The sequence below is a fragment of the Suricata suricatta genome, chromosome 3 (genome assembly GCF_006229205.1).
Source record: "Suricata suricatta isolate VVHF042 chromosome 3, meerkat_22Aug2017_6uvM2_HiC, whole genome shotgun sequence".
In the NCBI taxonomy this organism is placed as follows: domain Eukaryota; kingdom Metazoa; phylum Chordata; class Mammalia; order Carnivora; family Herpestidae; genus Suricata; species Suricata suricatta.
This window is the reverse complement of record NC_043702.1, coordinates 76,363,592-76,379,458: the sequence shown is the minus strand read 5'-3', so window position 1 is coordinate 76,379,458 and position 15,867 is coordinate 76,363,592. Positions and strand designations below refer to the sequence as shown.

The window sequence follows — 15,867 nt, the reverse complement described above, 5'->3', positions numbered from 1 at the left end:
GAACAAACAAAACTGTTTTTAATACAGTGCATTTATTGCATTTGTAAGCATGTAGCAGAGTTTGAAACAAAGAAGAATTCAAAAACATGGAAATATAATTTATTTCAAGAATAAATGGAGACTACAGAATTAAAGTTTTCAGGGCACCTGGGTGGCTCAGTCAGTTGAGCATCCGACTTCAGCTCAGGTCATGATCTCATGGTTCGTGGGTTTGGACCCTGGGTTGGGCTCTGTGCTGACAGCTCAGAGCCTGGAGCCCATTTCTGATTCTGTGTCTCCCTCTCTCTCTGCCCCTCCCTGGCTCATGCTCTGTCTTTCTCTGTCTCTCAAAAGTAAACATTAAAAAAATTTTTTTAAAGAATTAAAGTTTTCATTTTTCAAAGGAAAGGGATATTCATTTTTGTCACGCATTGATGGTGCTTTGGACTCAGCAGCTCTAATATTCATCTAATTCCATGCCTCTATTCTTCAAAGTATGCCATGCAAGGTTGATCTAGACAACATTTGACCACTTCTACTTCTCCACCTCCATTTGACTCCCGTTGAAAGTAAATGTTAACTAAATCCTCTAAAATTTCTTCCTCCATCATCTGAAGATTTTCCATGCCAGTGAGAAGCACTGTCCTCGTAGATATTCCTGAAAATGCCTAAGAAGGAAAATACAAAGATAAATAGAAATGTTTCCAAGAGCTTTGAATTGAAAAATTTTACATGTATAAGCTCTGCTTAATATTTTTGACCTTAAGAGACAAGAAGCCTCAGGAAGGTTTTTCAAGCAAGAGAACATACAAGTCAGATCTGAGTTTCAGAAAGATAACTCAGTGGCATTATGATAAATGAAGGAAAGAAGGGCATCTCTATGAACAGAAGGACCATAGTGAGAGAGGTGGTCAGAGGTGGAAGTAACGAGAATGAATGACCAAATGAATGGTGGAGGTGAAGCGAAATGATGATTTAAAGATGAGCTGTAGCTTTCAGGCTGGTGGACTACATGGATGGTCGTGCTCGTTAGCACCTGAGTAGGAAGAGAAGAGAGGGGTAGGTCTTGGGTAAAGATTATGAGCTCAGAGAAAATAAGCAGGAAGAATTATTTTTAATGCCCAATAACAGTAGACACATGAGAGAAAGGTAGCTATGTCTCCACATAGAAAAATATTATGCCATTATCTGAGTACTTTCAGCTTTTAAAAAGGTATAATAAATAAGGTACAGTTTCACATTAAAATATTTCTTTAAAAAGACATTTATTTTGCACCAAGGAGATCTGAAGAAACGGTTTTGCTATTGCTCACTAATAAGTTTCAAACAGTAACAGACACAGCTTTTTCGTTATTTCTTATGAGGTGGGGTTCACCAATCAGTTTTCAATATGAAAGAAATGAGATGACTTTACCTGAAAATTTTTCAAGTCTGTTTCTATGTATGGAGAAACAATAACCTTATAGCAGTTTTGATTTATACAAAGCGGATATTCTTTCTTTTTCAAAATCTTGTCAGCAACTAGAAGTAAATTTTTAAAAAATTATTGTTTTTATATCATAAACATTTTTAACCAAAGTTAAAACTTTCTTCAAACAGAACATTACAGTAGTGAATTGAGTGACTGAATATTTTTAAATTCTACAAAAAATTCAACAGTCCACTTTAAAGACTTTGTAGTACATGTGGCACCTGGGTGGCTTACAGGTAACCAGCTGACTTCAGCTCAGATCATGATCTCACAGTTTGTGGGTTCGAGCCCCGCGTCAGGCTCTGTGCTGACAGCTTGGAGCCTGGAGCCTGCTTCAGATTCTCTGTGGCCCTGGCTCTCTGCCTCCCCCCCCCCCCCCCCTCTCTCTCTCAAAAATAAATACAAATATTAGGAAAAAAATTTTTTTAATTGCATGTAAAAAGCATTAATTCTGGGGCTCCACAGTGGCTCAGTCAATTAAGCACCCAACTTCGGCTCAGTTCATGACCTTGTGGTTCATGAGTTTGAGCCCCGCATTGGGCTCTGTGCTGACAGCTCAGAGCGTGGAGCTTGCTTCCCGTTCGGTGTCTCTCTCTCTTTGCCACTCCCCCTCCCCCAGGCTCTGTCTCTCTCCATCTCTCAAAAATGAATGAACGTTAAAAATTTTTTTTTTAATGGCAGAACATAAATATAAATAGTTGAGTATTTTTTAACTTCTTAAATTGTGAATACCTCCAGTTTCCAAAAACGTGATCACAGCACTCTGGGACTGCTTGTCATACTGCACGCACAGCACTTCCCCACCGCCGTTTCGAGACTTAGAAAAGCTCAGTTCTAGCTTGTCTCTCATCTGATCTTCTGGCAATTCATCGGGAATTTCAGTAACATTGATCTTCACCTTAGACACTTCTACGAGAGCCTGGGGAATCATTTCACATTCAGAAATATGGATGACACACATGTTCATGTCAAAGAGAATTCACCATGTTACCTGGAATCTGACTCCTGAATTTAATGGAACTGGTTTGGCCATAACCTCCACATCTATATCCTCTATCTGCACATGATGTTTCCCCATTCTGATGACATTCTGGGCAACTGAAAAATAATTTGGGAGTATGAGTTTCCAATATTTTAATACATTTTTCACTTTTGTTTAAGAACAAATTATCTTTAATATTTTAAATTTTCTTTAATTCTAAAAAATCTAGGGGTGTCTGGGTGGCTCAGTCAGTTGAACATCCGACTCTGGCTCAGGTCATGATCTGACAGTTCATGAGTTCAAGCCCCATGTCAGGCTCTGTGCTTACAGCTCAGAGCCTGGAGCCTGCTTGGGATTCTGTGTCTAGTGTCTCTCTCTCTCTCCCTGCCCTTTCCCCTCTCATTCTCTGTCTCTCTTTCTCTCAAAAATAAATAAAACATTTAAAAAATTAAAAGATAAAATAAAATAAAGGATCTAATTCTTAAAAAATTTTTTAGGACTTCTAAGTGATAATGGTCTTGCCACCACAGTGGCAAATAAATACATTAATGTCAAAACACACCAGCAAAACATACAAAGTAGTCAGAAGGTACAAATTTGCAATTATAAGATAAACGAGTACCAGGGATGCCACGTACAACATGGTGACTGCAGCTAACGCTGCTGTGCAGTATGCAGGAAATATATTAAGAGAGTAGAGCCTAAGTGTTCTCATTACAAGCAAACAAATGCTGCTTCTTTTTTGTTTCTTTCTGTTGTATCTATAGGAATTCTTTTTATTGCACGTAAATGAGCAGATGGATGTTGGCTGCACATACTATGGTCATCATTTCACAGGACGTGTAAGTCAAAGCATCACGCTGTACACCTTAAACTTAGTGACGCATGTCAATTATTTGTCAGTAAAACTGGAAACAAATTGTGATGTAGAAATTCTCATCAAGTTCCAGATTCAGCTAGAATCATCAGATAAGCCTGGTGATTCTTTAGAAATTCATATGTTATTTCAGCACAGCCACACACCCTTCCTCTCCACTGTTGACAGAATGACCAGAGAATTCCCTTAGTGCATTAAGGCACAGACAGAAACTTCTTCCACGTAAGTAAGCCAGAAACACTTTTGTGTCAGTGTCATTCTGACCATCTTATTTATCATTTGTCATCCCTCTTTAATATGTCAAAAACCAAAGGAATAAATATTCATTTTTGTCTTTCTGAATATCAAAGTGTGAATCTGTTTTATTTGCCATATCTAATGAGGAATTTTACTTTTGCTAAAATGCCCTCAAGATCATTTGTTAAAAAGATGATAGTCTATACCAATCACAAAACTACCAAATCTAATTTATTTGTGCAAATGGGAGAGGATCATAATATAATTATGCCAAAAATTAAAACGCCAGACAGCAACTATATTTCAGTTTAAAATGCATGTGGGTGTGTATTTATTTTAAATTATATGACATGAGAGTTTGTAACACCTCAACTGTTAATACAGAGCTGCTTGCTCTAATTTGTCACAAAGATAAGAGACGCCCACTCCCAGTCTTATAAATCTCACATGTGTTTATGACAACCAGACAGCATACTTGCCCCAGATGAAGGAAGAGAGAAACAGGCTAAAAGGCAGGGCGTTGTCTTGTGGGAATTCACACTCATTGTACTAAGATATGACTGGATAACTTCAATTACAACTTGTTCTCTCTAATGACAACAGGCAACAGTAACAGAAAATGTCAATGAAGTAATACTTAGATGATGCTCTCTCCCTTCCACAACCCCCACCCAAACCTCCAACATCTGGTGATCTGACGCAGCTGAGAGGGACCACTTGCGTTTCAACTTCTGTGACTCTGACTATCAAAAGCCAACTCCTGTTTAATTGTGTATGAGCCCGAAGTTCTCCCAGGAGAGGAAGACCTCAGACCCGGGCCAAGAGTGGAAACGATGCAGCTGTTTCTGAAGAGAACCCTATTCCCAGCATTCCCAGGTGATTCCTGCCCCAAATCCCTGCCTTCCAAATCCTCGCCTCTCTCTTTTGTTATATCCCGATTACCATGGCCAAAGGCCCACGCAGGGCTCCTGGCGCCCTCAGCTATAGGTGTAGACCCAGGGTGGACCCATGGTGAACCAACAGTATGTGCCTGCGCTAACCTGCTAGAATGTCTTCCCTTTCCACATTTATTTTCAGGCTATGGTGATGGACCAGGTGTAAGGACACACAAGTTATAACCATAGATACTCAGAATCTGAGCACCAGACGGGCTTAAGACCATCTGGTCACACCCTATAACATGACAAATATAAGAATGAAGGCCCAGCATAGTGGCCTGCTCCAAGGACTGCTGTCCAGGAGAAAGAACATGGGTACTCAGGGTTTGGCTCTCAGCTTTGCAATTTTTAACTGTATGAACCTTGAGTAAGTTCTTTATCTTCCCTAAGTTTTAGTTTCCTTATCTGAAAATTCCTAACAAGTAGCAGCTAATGTTTTTGAAATGTTTACTAGGTGTTAGATACCATGCTAAGTATTTTATCAACATTTCTCATTTAATATTCAACACAAGCCCATGAGGTAGGTTCTATCACTAAGCCTACAATAAATATCTGAGATTTAGAAAGAACCCAACCAAAATCACACTTCTAGAAATGGGCAAATCTGGCATACAAAGCCAGATTCTCTTTAAGGAGAATAGATCCTATACCATGGCAGACTTAGCAAACATCAAGTCCCATTCCTAAACCTTGGACACTTGGGCTCTTTCCATTCACTTGTCATGTGCCCTGAGATAAGTCACTTAAATACCTGAGAATGTGTTTCCATGGTTATAAGATGTAAATAGTAACTCTCCAATCATATTGCTTTCATAGAGTCAAGTGAGTATAAAATGAGACGTCTTTAAGAACTCTAGAGCTCTACTACTACCTTAAAACATTATTACTAGTTAAAAAGCAGGGGACCACTTGGGTGGCTTAGTTGGTTGGGTGTCCGACCCTTGATTTCAGCTCAGATCATGATCCCAGGGTCGTGGGATCGAGCCCTGTGTTGGGCTCCTTACTGAGAGTGGAGCCTGCTTGGAATTCTCTCTCTCTGCCTCTCTGTCTCTCTCTCTCTCTCTCTCTCTCTCTCAAAAAATAGTATTATTTGGAGATAGCAGATGGAGTAGAAACACATGTTATTGGACATCACAACACCTGGGTTTGAGTCCCAGAGTCATCAGGTTCTGAACAAGTGATTGTACTCAAGGCTCTTAATGTCTGCGTTTTCTCATCAAAAAATAGGGATAATCTTGCCTGCCTCAAGGTGCTACTACGAGATGAAATGACAAATACTAAAATTATAAAGCAATAGCCAAATATCTATGAAAGCTCTTTGAAAGCCCCTGTGCTTTCCAAAAGTAACATGATCAAATATTTGAACACTACTCATACCTTCTTCTTTTTCAAAGGTGATAAGTGCTTGTCCTTTCTGTAGCTCATAAGAAACTTGCGAGCTCACATGAAATGAACAGGAGATATTTAAACACTGGCTGTCATTCTCAGGATTCTCTAAAGATGTGAATTTCATCTCTGCTGCTGGAATATCCTCTTTAATCTAATTTAAACAGAAATGTTTGATTAAAATCACAACAAGAAATAACTTAAGCCCTTCCTCTGATAATGTGATTTGATCATCTAATAATTCATTCTCCACTGATTTCAGAACCCCACAGAATACTAAGTGTGGTCTTATGGAATATCTTTAGTAATTACTTCTTCCCAGGTAAGTACTCAATAAAGTAATCAGATGCTGATCCTTTAATATTATTTCCCAGATGATATTATAAGTATATAATGTCTCACTTTTTCTAATCAATGTTTAAACTAGCCAATACTGGATGATGTTTGGTTCTAACGCCTACATCATTCTTGTGGACAAGTAGGTTTTAAACAACTATACCGATAATAGGGTATTCTAGAAGGTAATCATTTGACAGTATGTTTATTCTCATTGCAAAGTGGTATAAGTTCAAGTTGCATATGTACTAAGTTTATTTTAATAGCAAACCTACATAATTTCATCCAAAAAGAAAGACTCCCCAATTATATTATTTAACATTTGTCAGATTTAAATTTCGCCTTCCCCAACACCTGTCCATCAACTTTTCAACCATTATCAAACTTAAATTTATAAAAATGTGAAGGGACACTATCAACAAGACTCATAATCTGAAGGATAAAGTTAAGTGGTTATACTTATCTGTTTAAAATCACTAGGATTAACAGACATATATAACTATACATAAAGGCACGAATGAATCTGTTGTCTGCATTCCTATTTGCCATGATTATTTTACATGCTGAAAGAAAACGTGTGTGATATTGCAAAGGGGTTAGAAATACTCAATGAGTCAAATATCTCACATTTGTTCTATATCTTCACATGTAACTTCAGTAGAATTTCTGATTTCCATAAATCCAGTTTCAAAACAATTGGCAGTGTCTGAGAAAAGGAGGAGTGTTTCCCAATAATGTGGAAATACCCAATAAACCCTGGAAAGTCGAGAGCTGTCTGGAATGAAAGATCCTGATTCTGGTCTTGGGCACACTTGGCCAGAAGCAACTCATGCTCTCTGGACCATAGTTTCAGACCTCTGTAAACCGGATCAACTGAGCTTACTGGGTTCCCAAGATCCTTTGAGTTATAGGACTAACTGATTCCATCTTCAGTCTGAGAAGTAACTAGAATTGTAACAGGGTCCCATAAGTCCCATAAACATGGGGAAATCCACTTCCTGATATTCAATATCCTATCCCCCACTTCAGAAACAAAATATGACAGTTCTTTAAGCATTTTAACTGTTTAAAGGAACAGTATGAGTTGTCATGGAGAAAAAAGGGTGAAAGTTATGTCTAATTCAAATATAGAAAAATTTAGGAGAGGATTTAATTAGTGAAGATATATGTCCAATTTTTTAACTGCAAAATTCATTTATTTTTTTTATTTCAGAGTTTTTATTTTTTTTAACATATGCATTTATTTTCCATCATTTACAATACAGTAGTTACAATGACACTCCAAACAGAAAAGCAAAGTAAAAAATCAAAACCCCAACTTCTATTTCATGTAATTAGACTTATACAGCAATTAGAAGGTTAAGTAACAACTAGTTAATCACCTAATTTCACAGCTATCTCAAGTGGCAATCGTTATATAGCAGCTTATCTATGATACATTCAAGATAGATGATACAATTTATTACTTGCCCATAAGCTAAAACACAGCCTGCTTAATACCTTTCCTTAAATTCCACCTCTATACAATATACTTGAGGTCCATGCAGAAAAGTAGCTACCTTTTATAGGAAATGGATGATTAAGTCTTTGGTGTTGTAAAAGCAACTTCATTTAAACATAACCACCCCCACCACCAAAAAAAGAAGAGAGAAAAAAAAAAGTAAAGAAAATAATAAGGGAAAAACCCAAGACACACTTCCTAGGGGAAAAAAACAGCATGTAATTTCTGTCCCTGACGGAATGTATTAAATAAGCAAACACCACGAACAAGCAAAACAAGTACTACAATGTAAAAATATTAAAAAAAAAAAAAGAAAAGAAAACCCTCTCACATGCATAAATGAAAGATTGCACACAAAGAACTCACATCTTTTCAAGCTTCAATAGTAAATATTCTGCTACTATGTATTAAATACTGCATGGTTTGCCCAAGCTAAGATGAAACCACATCATGAGTCAATAAGCATTTTAACTGCAAAATTCATTTAAGTTACTCAGATGAGGAGAACAATAAAAGAAGTTAGTGACAAGAACAAGAATTTGATCCAAAAGTGATTGATAATGACCATCGCTTTTTTGTTTTGCATTACCATATATAATAAATAAATAATTTAAAACATATACATAAATATAGAAAAGTATATTATCAGAGATCTACAGACAGATGAACTTTTACAAAGAGATACACACATGTGACCAGCACCCAGATCAGTAAACAGAACATGACCAACACCCCAGAAGCCCCTTTGGGCTCCCTTCCAGTTCCTACCTGCCTCCAAGGGTAACCAGGATGCTAACTTTTAATATCCTGCTGTCATGCTTCATTTAAATGGAAGCATAATGGAAACCAATTTGACAATAAATTATATTATAAATAATTAAATAAATAAATAAAAATACATCAAAGCATATGAGGGCACCTGGGTGGCTCATTCGGTTAAGCATCTGACTTCGGTTCAGGTCAGGTCATAACCTCACAGTTGGTGAGTTCATGAGCCCCATGTCAGGATTTGTGCTGACAGCTCAGAGCCTGGAGCCTACTTCAGATTCAGTGTCTCCCTCTCTCTCTCTCGCCCTCCCCAGCTTATGTGCTGTCTCTCTCTGTCTCTCAAAAATGAGTAAACATTTAAAAAAATTTTTTAATTAAAAAAATAAATGGAAGCACATGGTATATCCTCTTTTATGTTTTTTGGCTCAACATTGTGTTTCTGAAATTCATCCGTGTGGCTGCATATAGGTGTGGTCAGTTCATTCTCATTGCTGTATGGTATTCCACTGTGTGAATATACCCCACATTAATAATTCAACCTAGTGGAGAGGGACAGTTGAGTTGTTTTCAGTTTGAATTTATTACAAACAATAGTGCCATCAATGACTACAGTGTTTACAAGTGAATTCCGTGTAACTAAATTGTTTTTTCTGAAAAGTGGTGTCTGTTAAAAATGTGATCTACAAAATAATTAAAGAGGTACCTGGGAGTTTCTGGTGGTCTCTTGTAACTCAGCCTCAAGCCTTTGGATCTCCTCCTTTAACTGAATATTTTCCTTTGCAATTTTATCAATCAATCTCTAAAAAATATCAAACAGCACCAAAAAATTAAACAGCCCCTGACTTCGTTTTTCTGAACAAATTAAAGAAGCTAAATTTCTATCGCCATGATAAAGGCAAAGAAAGACATTATCATCACCTAACAATTCTCCTACCACTAACAAGAAGTATTATCTCCATTACGCAAACAAGGAAAATACCTTTCACAGTAGACCAAGGTCACGGACACTTTAATAGTAGGGCAAGGACTTAGACCCAGACCTGATCTCATTTCAGCGTGTATCGACTCCTTGCCTGGCTATTTGTGACAACAATATGACTTTTAAATTGCACTGTAATTGTGGACATATGTTACTGAAGAGCAATTTAAAATGTTTTTTGCTATGATTCTGTCTGGCACAGCTGCCTTGACATGCCAGACATGTGGCCCTGGGGAAGGGGCTTAAGCTACCTGAGCCTCCATCCCTTCATGGGTCTGATCAGATCATTGCTAACTAAGCTCTTAACTTCTGGGTGCAAATCAAAAAAGGAGGAGGGAATGAAAAAACAGCTAATGTTATAAGCCTTGTAAGAGAAAGAACAGAAATACCATTCTTTTGTAAGGTTTGAATAATGGAAATAAAAATTTTTGAAACAAATTCAAAGTAACCTTGGACCAAAACATACAAAACACGCCTCACTACAAAACTGTTATAAATTAATTTTTAATAAGACCCAATAATTTTTACCTCTCTCTGTTCAACTTTCATAAATTCTTCATCTAACCGAAGCTCCTCATGAACTTGGCTTTTGTTATCTCCACTGTCCGCCATGATTCCTAATTACTACAAAAAGTAAATATTTTAAAAATTGAACATATACACATTTCAAGAAGAAATAACTTTTATCCTTTTACATATGAAGAAATACGCCTTTGCTGTATTTTTTGCCACCATCAAAATTTTTATTATCATGTGGCTTATATTGGAACAATGCCTATGTTTCTAATAACTTTCATAGCTATGCATACATAGAAGGGTTGTAGAAATCCTTTTTCAACACAATAATAGAAAATAACAGGGGCGCCTGGGTGGCTCAGTCAGTCAAGCATCCTGCTCTTGATTTTGGCTCAGGTCATGATCTCATAGTCATAGGCCAAACTCTGCATCAGGCCTACGCTCACAGCTCTCTCTGCTCCTCCCCTGCTCATGGATGTGCTCTATCTGTCTCTCTCTAAAAAACGAATAAATAAACTTAAAAGAAAAAAAAAGACATATCTGAAATTTTAAAAGAAAGAAAGAAAGAAAAGAACAAGTATTAACATTTCTTTGAGGTTCACATCTTAGTCATAACATGGTGCCCCATATTTAAAGATTACTATTTTGGTCTTTTCAAAGCTTTGATTTATCTAACTATTCCTTTTGTATTCCCCAAATGTAAATGGAGGAGAAAGGCCCCAAACACCCTTCCTCTGCATGTACAGAAATTCTTACCTGGAGTTTTCACAAATCCTCCCCAGTTCATATACCTGAATAGGAAAAAAATTACATCTTTACTTCTAACAACCTTTGACTGAACTATATCTCTTCAGATATGAACATAAGGCAATAGGCCACCACACAGTATTTGCAGCACCTGGACATAAGTCACCAAGAGGACACAAATATTTTCATAAAATATTATAACTGTTACAGAAGTCCTAAAATATTGTGTTTAAACTTGCTTCAAAATGATGGTAGATATTAAACTCATTACTATGTATTGTGATATACTGTAATATATTGATGTATATTACTATATCAAAAATTTGCTTTTTTAATATTTTGATAATCATATTTCAATATAATTGGTTTCCTTTGTAATTCCATATATATTATTTTATACATTAAAAAATATAAAGACCTATAGGCTTTATCAGACTGGCAAGGAACCCATGGCACAAAAAGGTAAACAACATTTGCCTGCATATGAATTTACTAAGACGGAGGTCTGAGATCAAAACTGAGACAAGGAATATCACAACTATTTTTATTGCTTTAAAAGCATATTAAAACCCAGTTTCTGATATAATCCTCTAAAATTTCAAGAGCTAAATTCTCACTGTTCTGGTAGAAGAAACAGGAAAAACATTTAAGAGAAGATCGGGGCGCCTGGGTGGCCTCGCCGGTTGAGCATCCAACTCTTGATATCAGCTCAAGTCATAAACTCATGGTTCTTGAGTGTGAGCCTCTCATTGGGCCCTGACCTAACAGGGAGCCTGCCTGGGATTCTCTTTCGCTCTCTCTTTGCCCCTGCCCTGCTCCTGCTCCCTCTCTCTCAAAATAAACAAACATTAAAAAATAAATAAACTAATTAAATAAAATAGAAGACTGGCAAAAAAAAAAATAGTGTGAACACTAGCAGTGTCCAAAAACAGAGGGGATCATGGAGTACCGGATCTTGATTTCTCATCTCTTCCCACTAAATGGAACCAGGCAGGGCTCCCTGCAGCAATGGCTGATTCTACCTATGGGACAAGAGATACACAAGATAAGCCTGGAGCTTCCAATGGTCAAACATACATACAGGAGATTTTTAAGTAAGTAAATATACAGAAGATAAAAGGAGTCAGGTTTTTCATTGCCAGGGATGGTAATTATAAATATAGAAAGACAAAAAACTAGAATGAATGCTGTGGATTGGAACTGGAGATATCAGTGTAATCTCATGATTTCCAATAGGCAGAATGACAGAAAGATACAGAGATAAATACATGCTGTACGTATGTATCTGTATATATATTCCCTAGCTCTGTCTTTTCAGAGGGCCTGGAAGAAAAGACAATAGCAGTGAGTAACCTAGCCCCCAGAATTTGGTCTGATACCAACCTCCACTACAAGGAACCAAGCATTTTCAGAGAAGTAGTTGATTCCAGGACTGGGACAGGAAAAATACAAAATAAGCACCTAATGGTGTCGGAAAGAAGTGCTCAAAGAATGAGGGCATGTCAAAAAGGCATGAAATCCAGCTTGAGGAGGTTCTCAATGGCCAAATCTGGGAATAAATTAAGCTTAAAAATAAATAACGACACTGAGTGTCATTATAAATTAGGTATAAAAAATGTCCACTGAGGAAACTAAAAAATCTATGAATCCATACTGACATCCATACATACATAAGTTAAAATTTTGGTGAGAAAAGGATCTTCTAGTTAGTTTCAAAATTCTTCCTCACAACATATTAATTTCAAAGGGGAAAAAGTAGCTTTACATTGAAGAAGCCAGGCAGATGCCACCATAATAAAATAATCAAAGTAAATAATGAGATAAGCCAAAATCATCTGCCATTTGATAGGCTGCACTTAGAACACAGCATGACTTCTGTGATATTCCTGCCAAAGATAATAATCTGAAACTAAGCATAAAGAAACATTAGATAAACTGGCCCGTTTTCTTCAAAAGTGTTAAGTTCATGAAAGCCAATGAAAGGCTGAGAAACTCTTCCAGACAGAAGGAGACTAAAGGGACATCACAACTAAACCCAATATATGTCTCTGAATTGGGCCTTTTTGCGACACAGTTGTACTAGTACAACTGTCAAAATGTGACTTGGAACCAAGGATTTGATGGCAGTAATGTATCAATATTAATCTAATTTTTGATCACTGAATTTTAGTTCTGGAAAATATCTTTTTTGTAGGAAATACATATTCAAGAATTCCAGAGCAATGGGTCTTGAAATTAGAATCTTATTCTCAAATAATTCAGGAAAAATGAAAAGTGTTTGTATTGTACTTGCAACTTTTCTGTATGAGATGGTTTCAAAGTACATTAATAGCTCCCTATTGCACCACCTGCAGAATCCTTCTAATGACACCAACAGTCATCCAAGGTCTTACACAATCAAACCAAAACTTACTTTCTAGTCTTATTCAGACAACTTCTAGACTAACTGCCCTAGCCACACTGACACTCCAAGGGTCCTTCCTTTCCCTCCTGTCCCTCAATATGTCATATCCTTCCTCTCCTCTCAACCTTAATGAAATTCTACTGTTCTTCAAGGTCCATCCCAAATTTCCCCCAAGGTTTTAAAGCCTTTTCTGATTTCCCTAAAGGACATTACTTTTGCCTCTTACCTCTTTTGAAGAGCTTTAAGTATTTGTGTGCTTGTGTCATTTTCCATGACCAGATGGTTATGACCTTGAGGCCAAGGACCATGTCCACTTCTCAGTCCATCGATTCAGAGCACAATATAGATTTACACCCTTAAAACACTCAGTATTTACAGAATTGTGTGGTATCTTAACTAGTGTTTGTTCTGCTCAGAAGATCCCATGCCTGTGAAGTTCTCTTATTACATTTCTGGAAAGCAAAAATGGCAACATCTGATTGCTTTTTTTTTAATCAATATTCTTAAGAGTTTGTAATAAAGACTTTCAAATATTTAACTCATGTCAATGGTCTACTACATAATACTCCCAAAACTTTTTTTGATATATTTAGTGTCTGGATACCCTCCCTTATTGCTTGAGTGGGATGTACAGTAATAGGCTTTCTTTTATACCTTCAGATGGGAGGCAAAACAATGACCCAGTCTCCCACGCCTAATCCCCAGAATCTATGAATATGTCAGTTTACAATTAAGGTTGTAGATTGAATTAAGGTCACTAATCAGCTGACTTTAAAATATGAAAATCGGGGTGCCTGGGTGACTCAGTTAGTTGAGCATCTGACTTCAGCTCAGGTCATGATCTTGCACTCTGTGAGTTGGAGCCCCACATCAGGCTCTGTGCTGACAGCTCAGATTCTGCTCTGGATTCTGTGTCTTCCTTTCTCTCTGTCCCTCCACTACTCACACTTTGTCTCTCTCAAAAATAAATAAACATTAATAATAATAATAATAGTAGTAGTAAAATATGAAAATCATTCTGGACCATCCATGGGGCCAATATAATCATGAGAGCCCTTAAAAGTAAAAGAGGAAAGCTGAAGGACAGAGTCAGAGTGAGATATGACAACAGAATAATGTTCATAGAGATGCAACGTTGCTGCCTTTAAAGATGGAGAAAGAACATCACTAAGGCAAAGAAGGTGGGAAGTATACAGAAACTGGGAAAACAAACAAAACAACAACAACACACAATAAAATAGATTCACCCTAGAAGCCTCCAGAAAGGAAAGCAACTCTGCAGACACCTTGATTTTAGTCCAGGTTGGACTTCTAACCTATAGACTTTTAAGATAACAAATGTGTGGTTTTTAAGCCACTAAGTCAATGGTCATTCTTAGGACAGCGAGTGAAAAAACCAATGCAAATCACCACCACCCACCTATCACCTATTTTACTAATATACTCATGTCACTTGGTGCCAGACCTGATAGAATGGAATCCTTCCATATGCCAGTCTGGCAGCAAATGACAGGAAATGAGGGGAAGGAAGAAAGGAAACGGTTTTTAATACAACGGCGGCGGTGCACACAGAGTTTAAAGCAAAGCAAAACGAAACAAAAACTCATAAGCAAGTTCTAGAGACAGAAAACAGCGTATTCTCCTGTGGGTATCTCTTTCGAGAAAATCATATTCCGAAACGTGAGGCACAACTGGCAAGCCCTTGCACCTGCCAAGGAGAGTAAATCTTAAGGAATCAAGTTTCCCCTAAGAACTACCTCAGGAGACACTTACAGGAACAGTGGGGAAATACCAACCATTTTAAGTTTCAATTTCCAAAATGAAGCAAACCACACTAAGAAGACAGGGTGAGCGGCCAGAGCGGGGGAGGGGATGGTGGCGGACAGACGGACTCGCCCCCTGCACCCACCCCGGCGGTTGTGTCACACGCGGCCCCAGGGCCCGCGAACCCGCCTCTCTCCCCACCCAGGGCCTGTCTGGCGGCAGGGATGGGGGGAACGGGGCGCCCACTCACCCGCCTCTCCGCTGGGACGCGGCTCCCGGCCAGCGCGGGCGCCCTTCCCGGAAGCCACCCCGGGCGAGCGCGGAAGAGCGTCGCCAGAAGCCCCCGGGGTGGCCCGCTGGGGCTGCCTTATTCCCAGGTGCTCTTGGTTCGGATCTACAGCTTGGTTGCTGAAACCAAAAGCAACCCCCTCCCCCCTCAAAAAAAAAAAAAAAACCCACAAAAAGGGAAAAGACGGAAAAGGGAAAGGGAGGGAAGGTAAAGAGAAAGAAAGGACACACACATTGTTGCTCATATGGAGATTTTCTTTAAAAGTAACCACTGTTCCTGCAGCAGTCTCTGCCCCTGGGTCCTGTCCCCCTAGCTTTAATAAAATCACCTTTTCTCACCGGAAGAGAAACAAAAACAAAAAAACTAACCCTTGTTGGAATACCAAACGTGGTGTCTCCGATGACTAATTACTCACAAGTTATAAGTATTTTCAGTTTCGATTTTTAAGACGTGGTTCTTTTGATACAGAAAATAAACTGTCAGGTACCAAAGTACAGAGGGGTTGGGCGAAGTAGGTGAAAGGGATTAACATGTACAAATTTCCAATTATAAAATAAATCACAGGGACATAACGTATAGCATAGGGAATATAGTAACTAATATTGTAATACCTTTGTATGGTGACAGATGGCAACTAAGTTTACCACGGAATCATTTCCTGGTAATGTATACAATTATCAAATCGCTGTGATA

General features: G+C 38.0%; 1 protein-coding gene across 4 annotated transcripts; it reads right to left on the bottom strand.

Moving 5' to 3' along the window:
- Positions 1-312: 312 nt before the first annotated feature.
- NMI (N-myc and STAT interactor) lies at positions 313-15,290 on the bottom strand. Of its 4 annotated transcripts, XM_029934601.1 has the most exons (11): positions 15,136-15,290; positions 13,348-13,573; positions 11,667-11,739; positions 10,727-10,761; positions 9,983-10,078; positions 9,179-9,274; positions 5,862-6,024; positions 2,442-2,548; positions 2,183-2,369; positions 1,394-1,500; positions 313-647 (listed from the first exon to the last, which is right to left on the bottom strand). In XM_029934601.1, exons 5-11 carry the CDS (start codon positions 10,064-10,066, stop codon positions 462-464), a joined length of 930 nt encoding a protein of 309 aa, XP_029790461.1. In that variant the 5' UTR covers positions 10,067-10,078; positions 10,727-10,761; positions 11,667-11,739; positions 13,348-13,573; positions 15,136-15,290; the 3' UTR covers positions 313-461. The 4 variants fall into 4 exon arrangements, with proteins under 4 accessions (XP_029790461.1, XP_029790464.1, XP_029790463.1 ...); XM_029934604.1 differs by lacking the exon at positions 11,667-11,739; XM_029934603.1 differs by lacking the exon at positions 13,348-13,573.
- Positions 15,291-15,867: the final 577 nt, after the last annotated feature.

What these genes read in the sequence shown, in the direction of transcription:
- NMI (XM_029934601.1), bottom strand. Translation starts at nt 10,066, where the DNA reads ATGGCGGACAGTGGAGATAACAAAAGCCAAGTTCATGAGGAGCTTCGG. An exon ending in CACCTTTGAAAAAGAAGAAG is followed by an intron (nt 2,549 to 5,861) that starts GTATGAGTAGTG and finishes ATTATTTTTCAG; the next exon opens with TTGCCCAGAATGTCATCAGA. An exon ending in CACGTTTTTGGAAACTGGAG is followed by an intron (nt 1,501 to 2,182) that starts GTATTCACAATT and finishes ATTTACTTCTAG; the next exon opens with TTGCTGACAAGATTTTGAAA.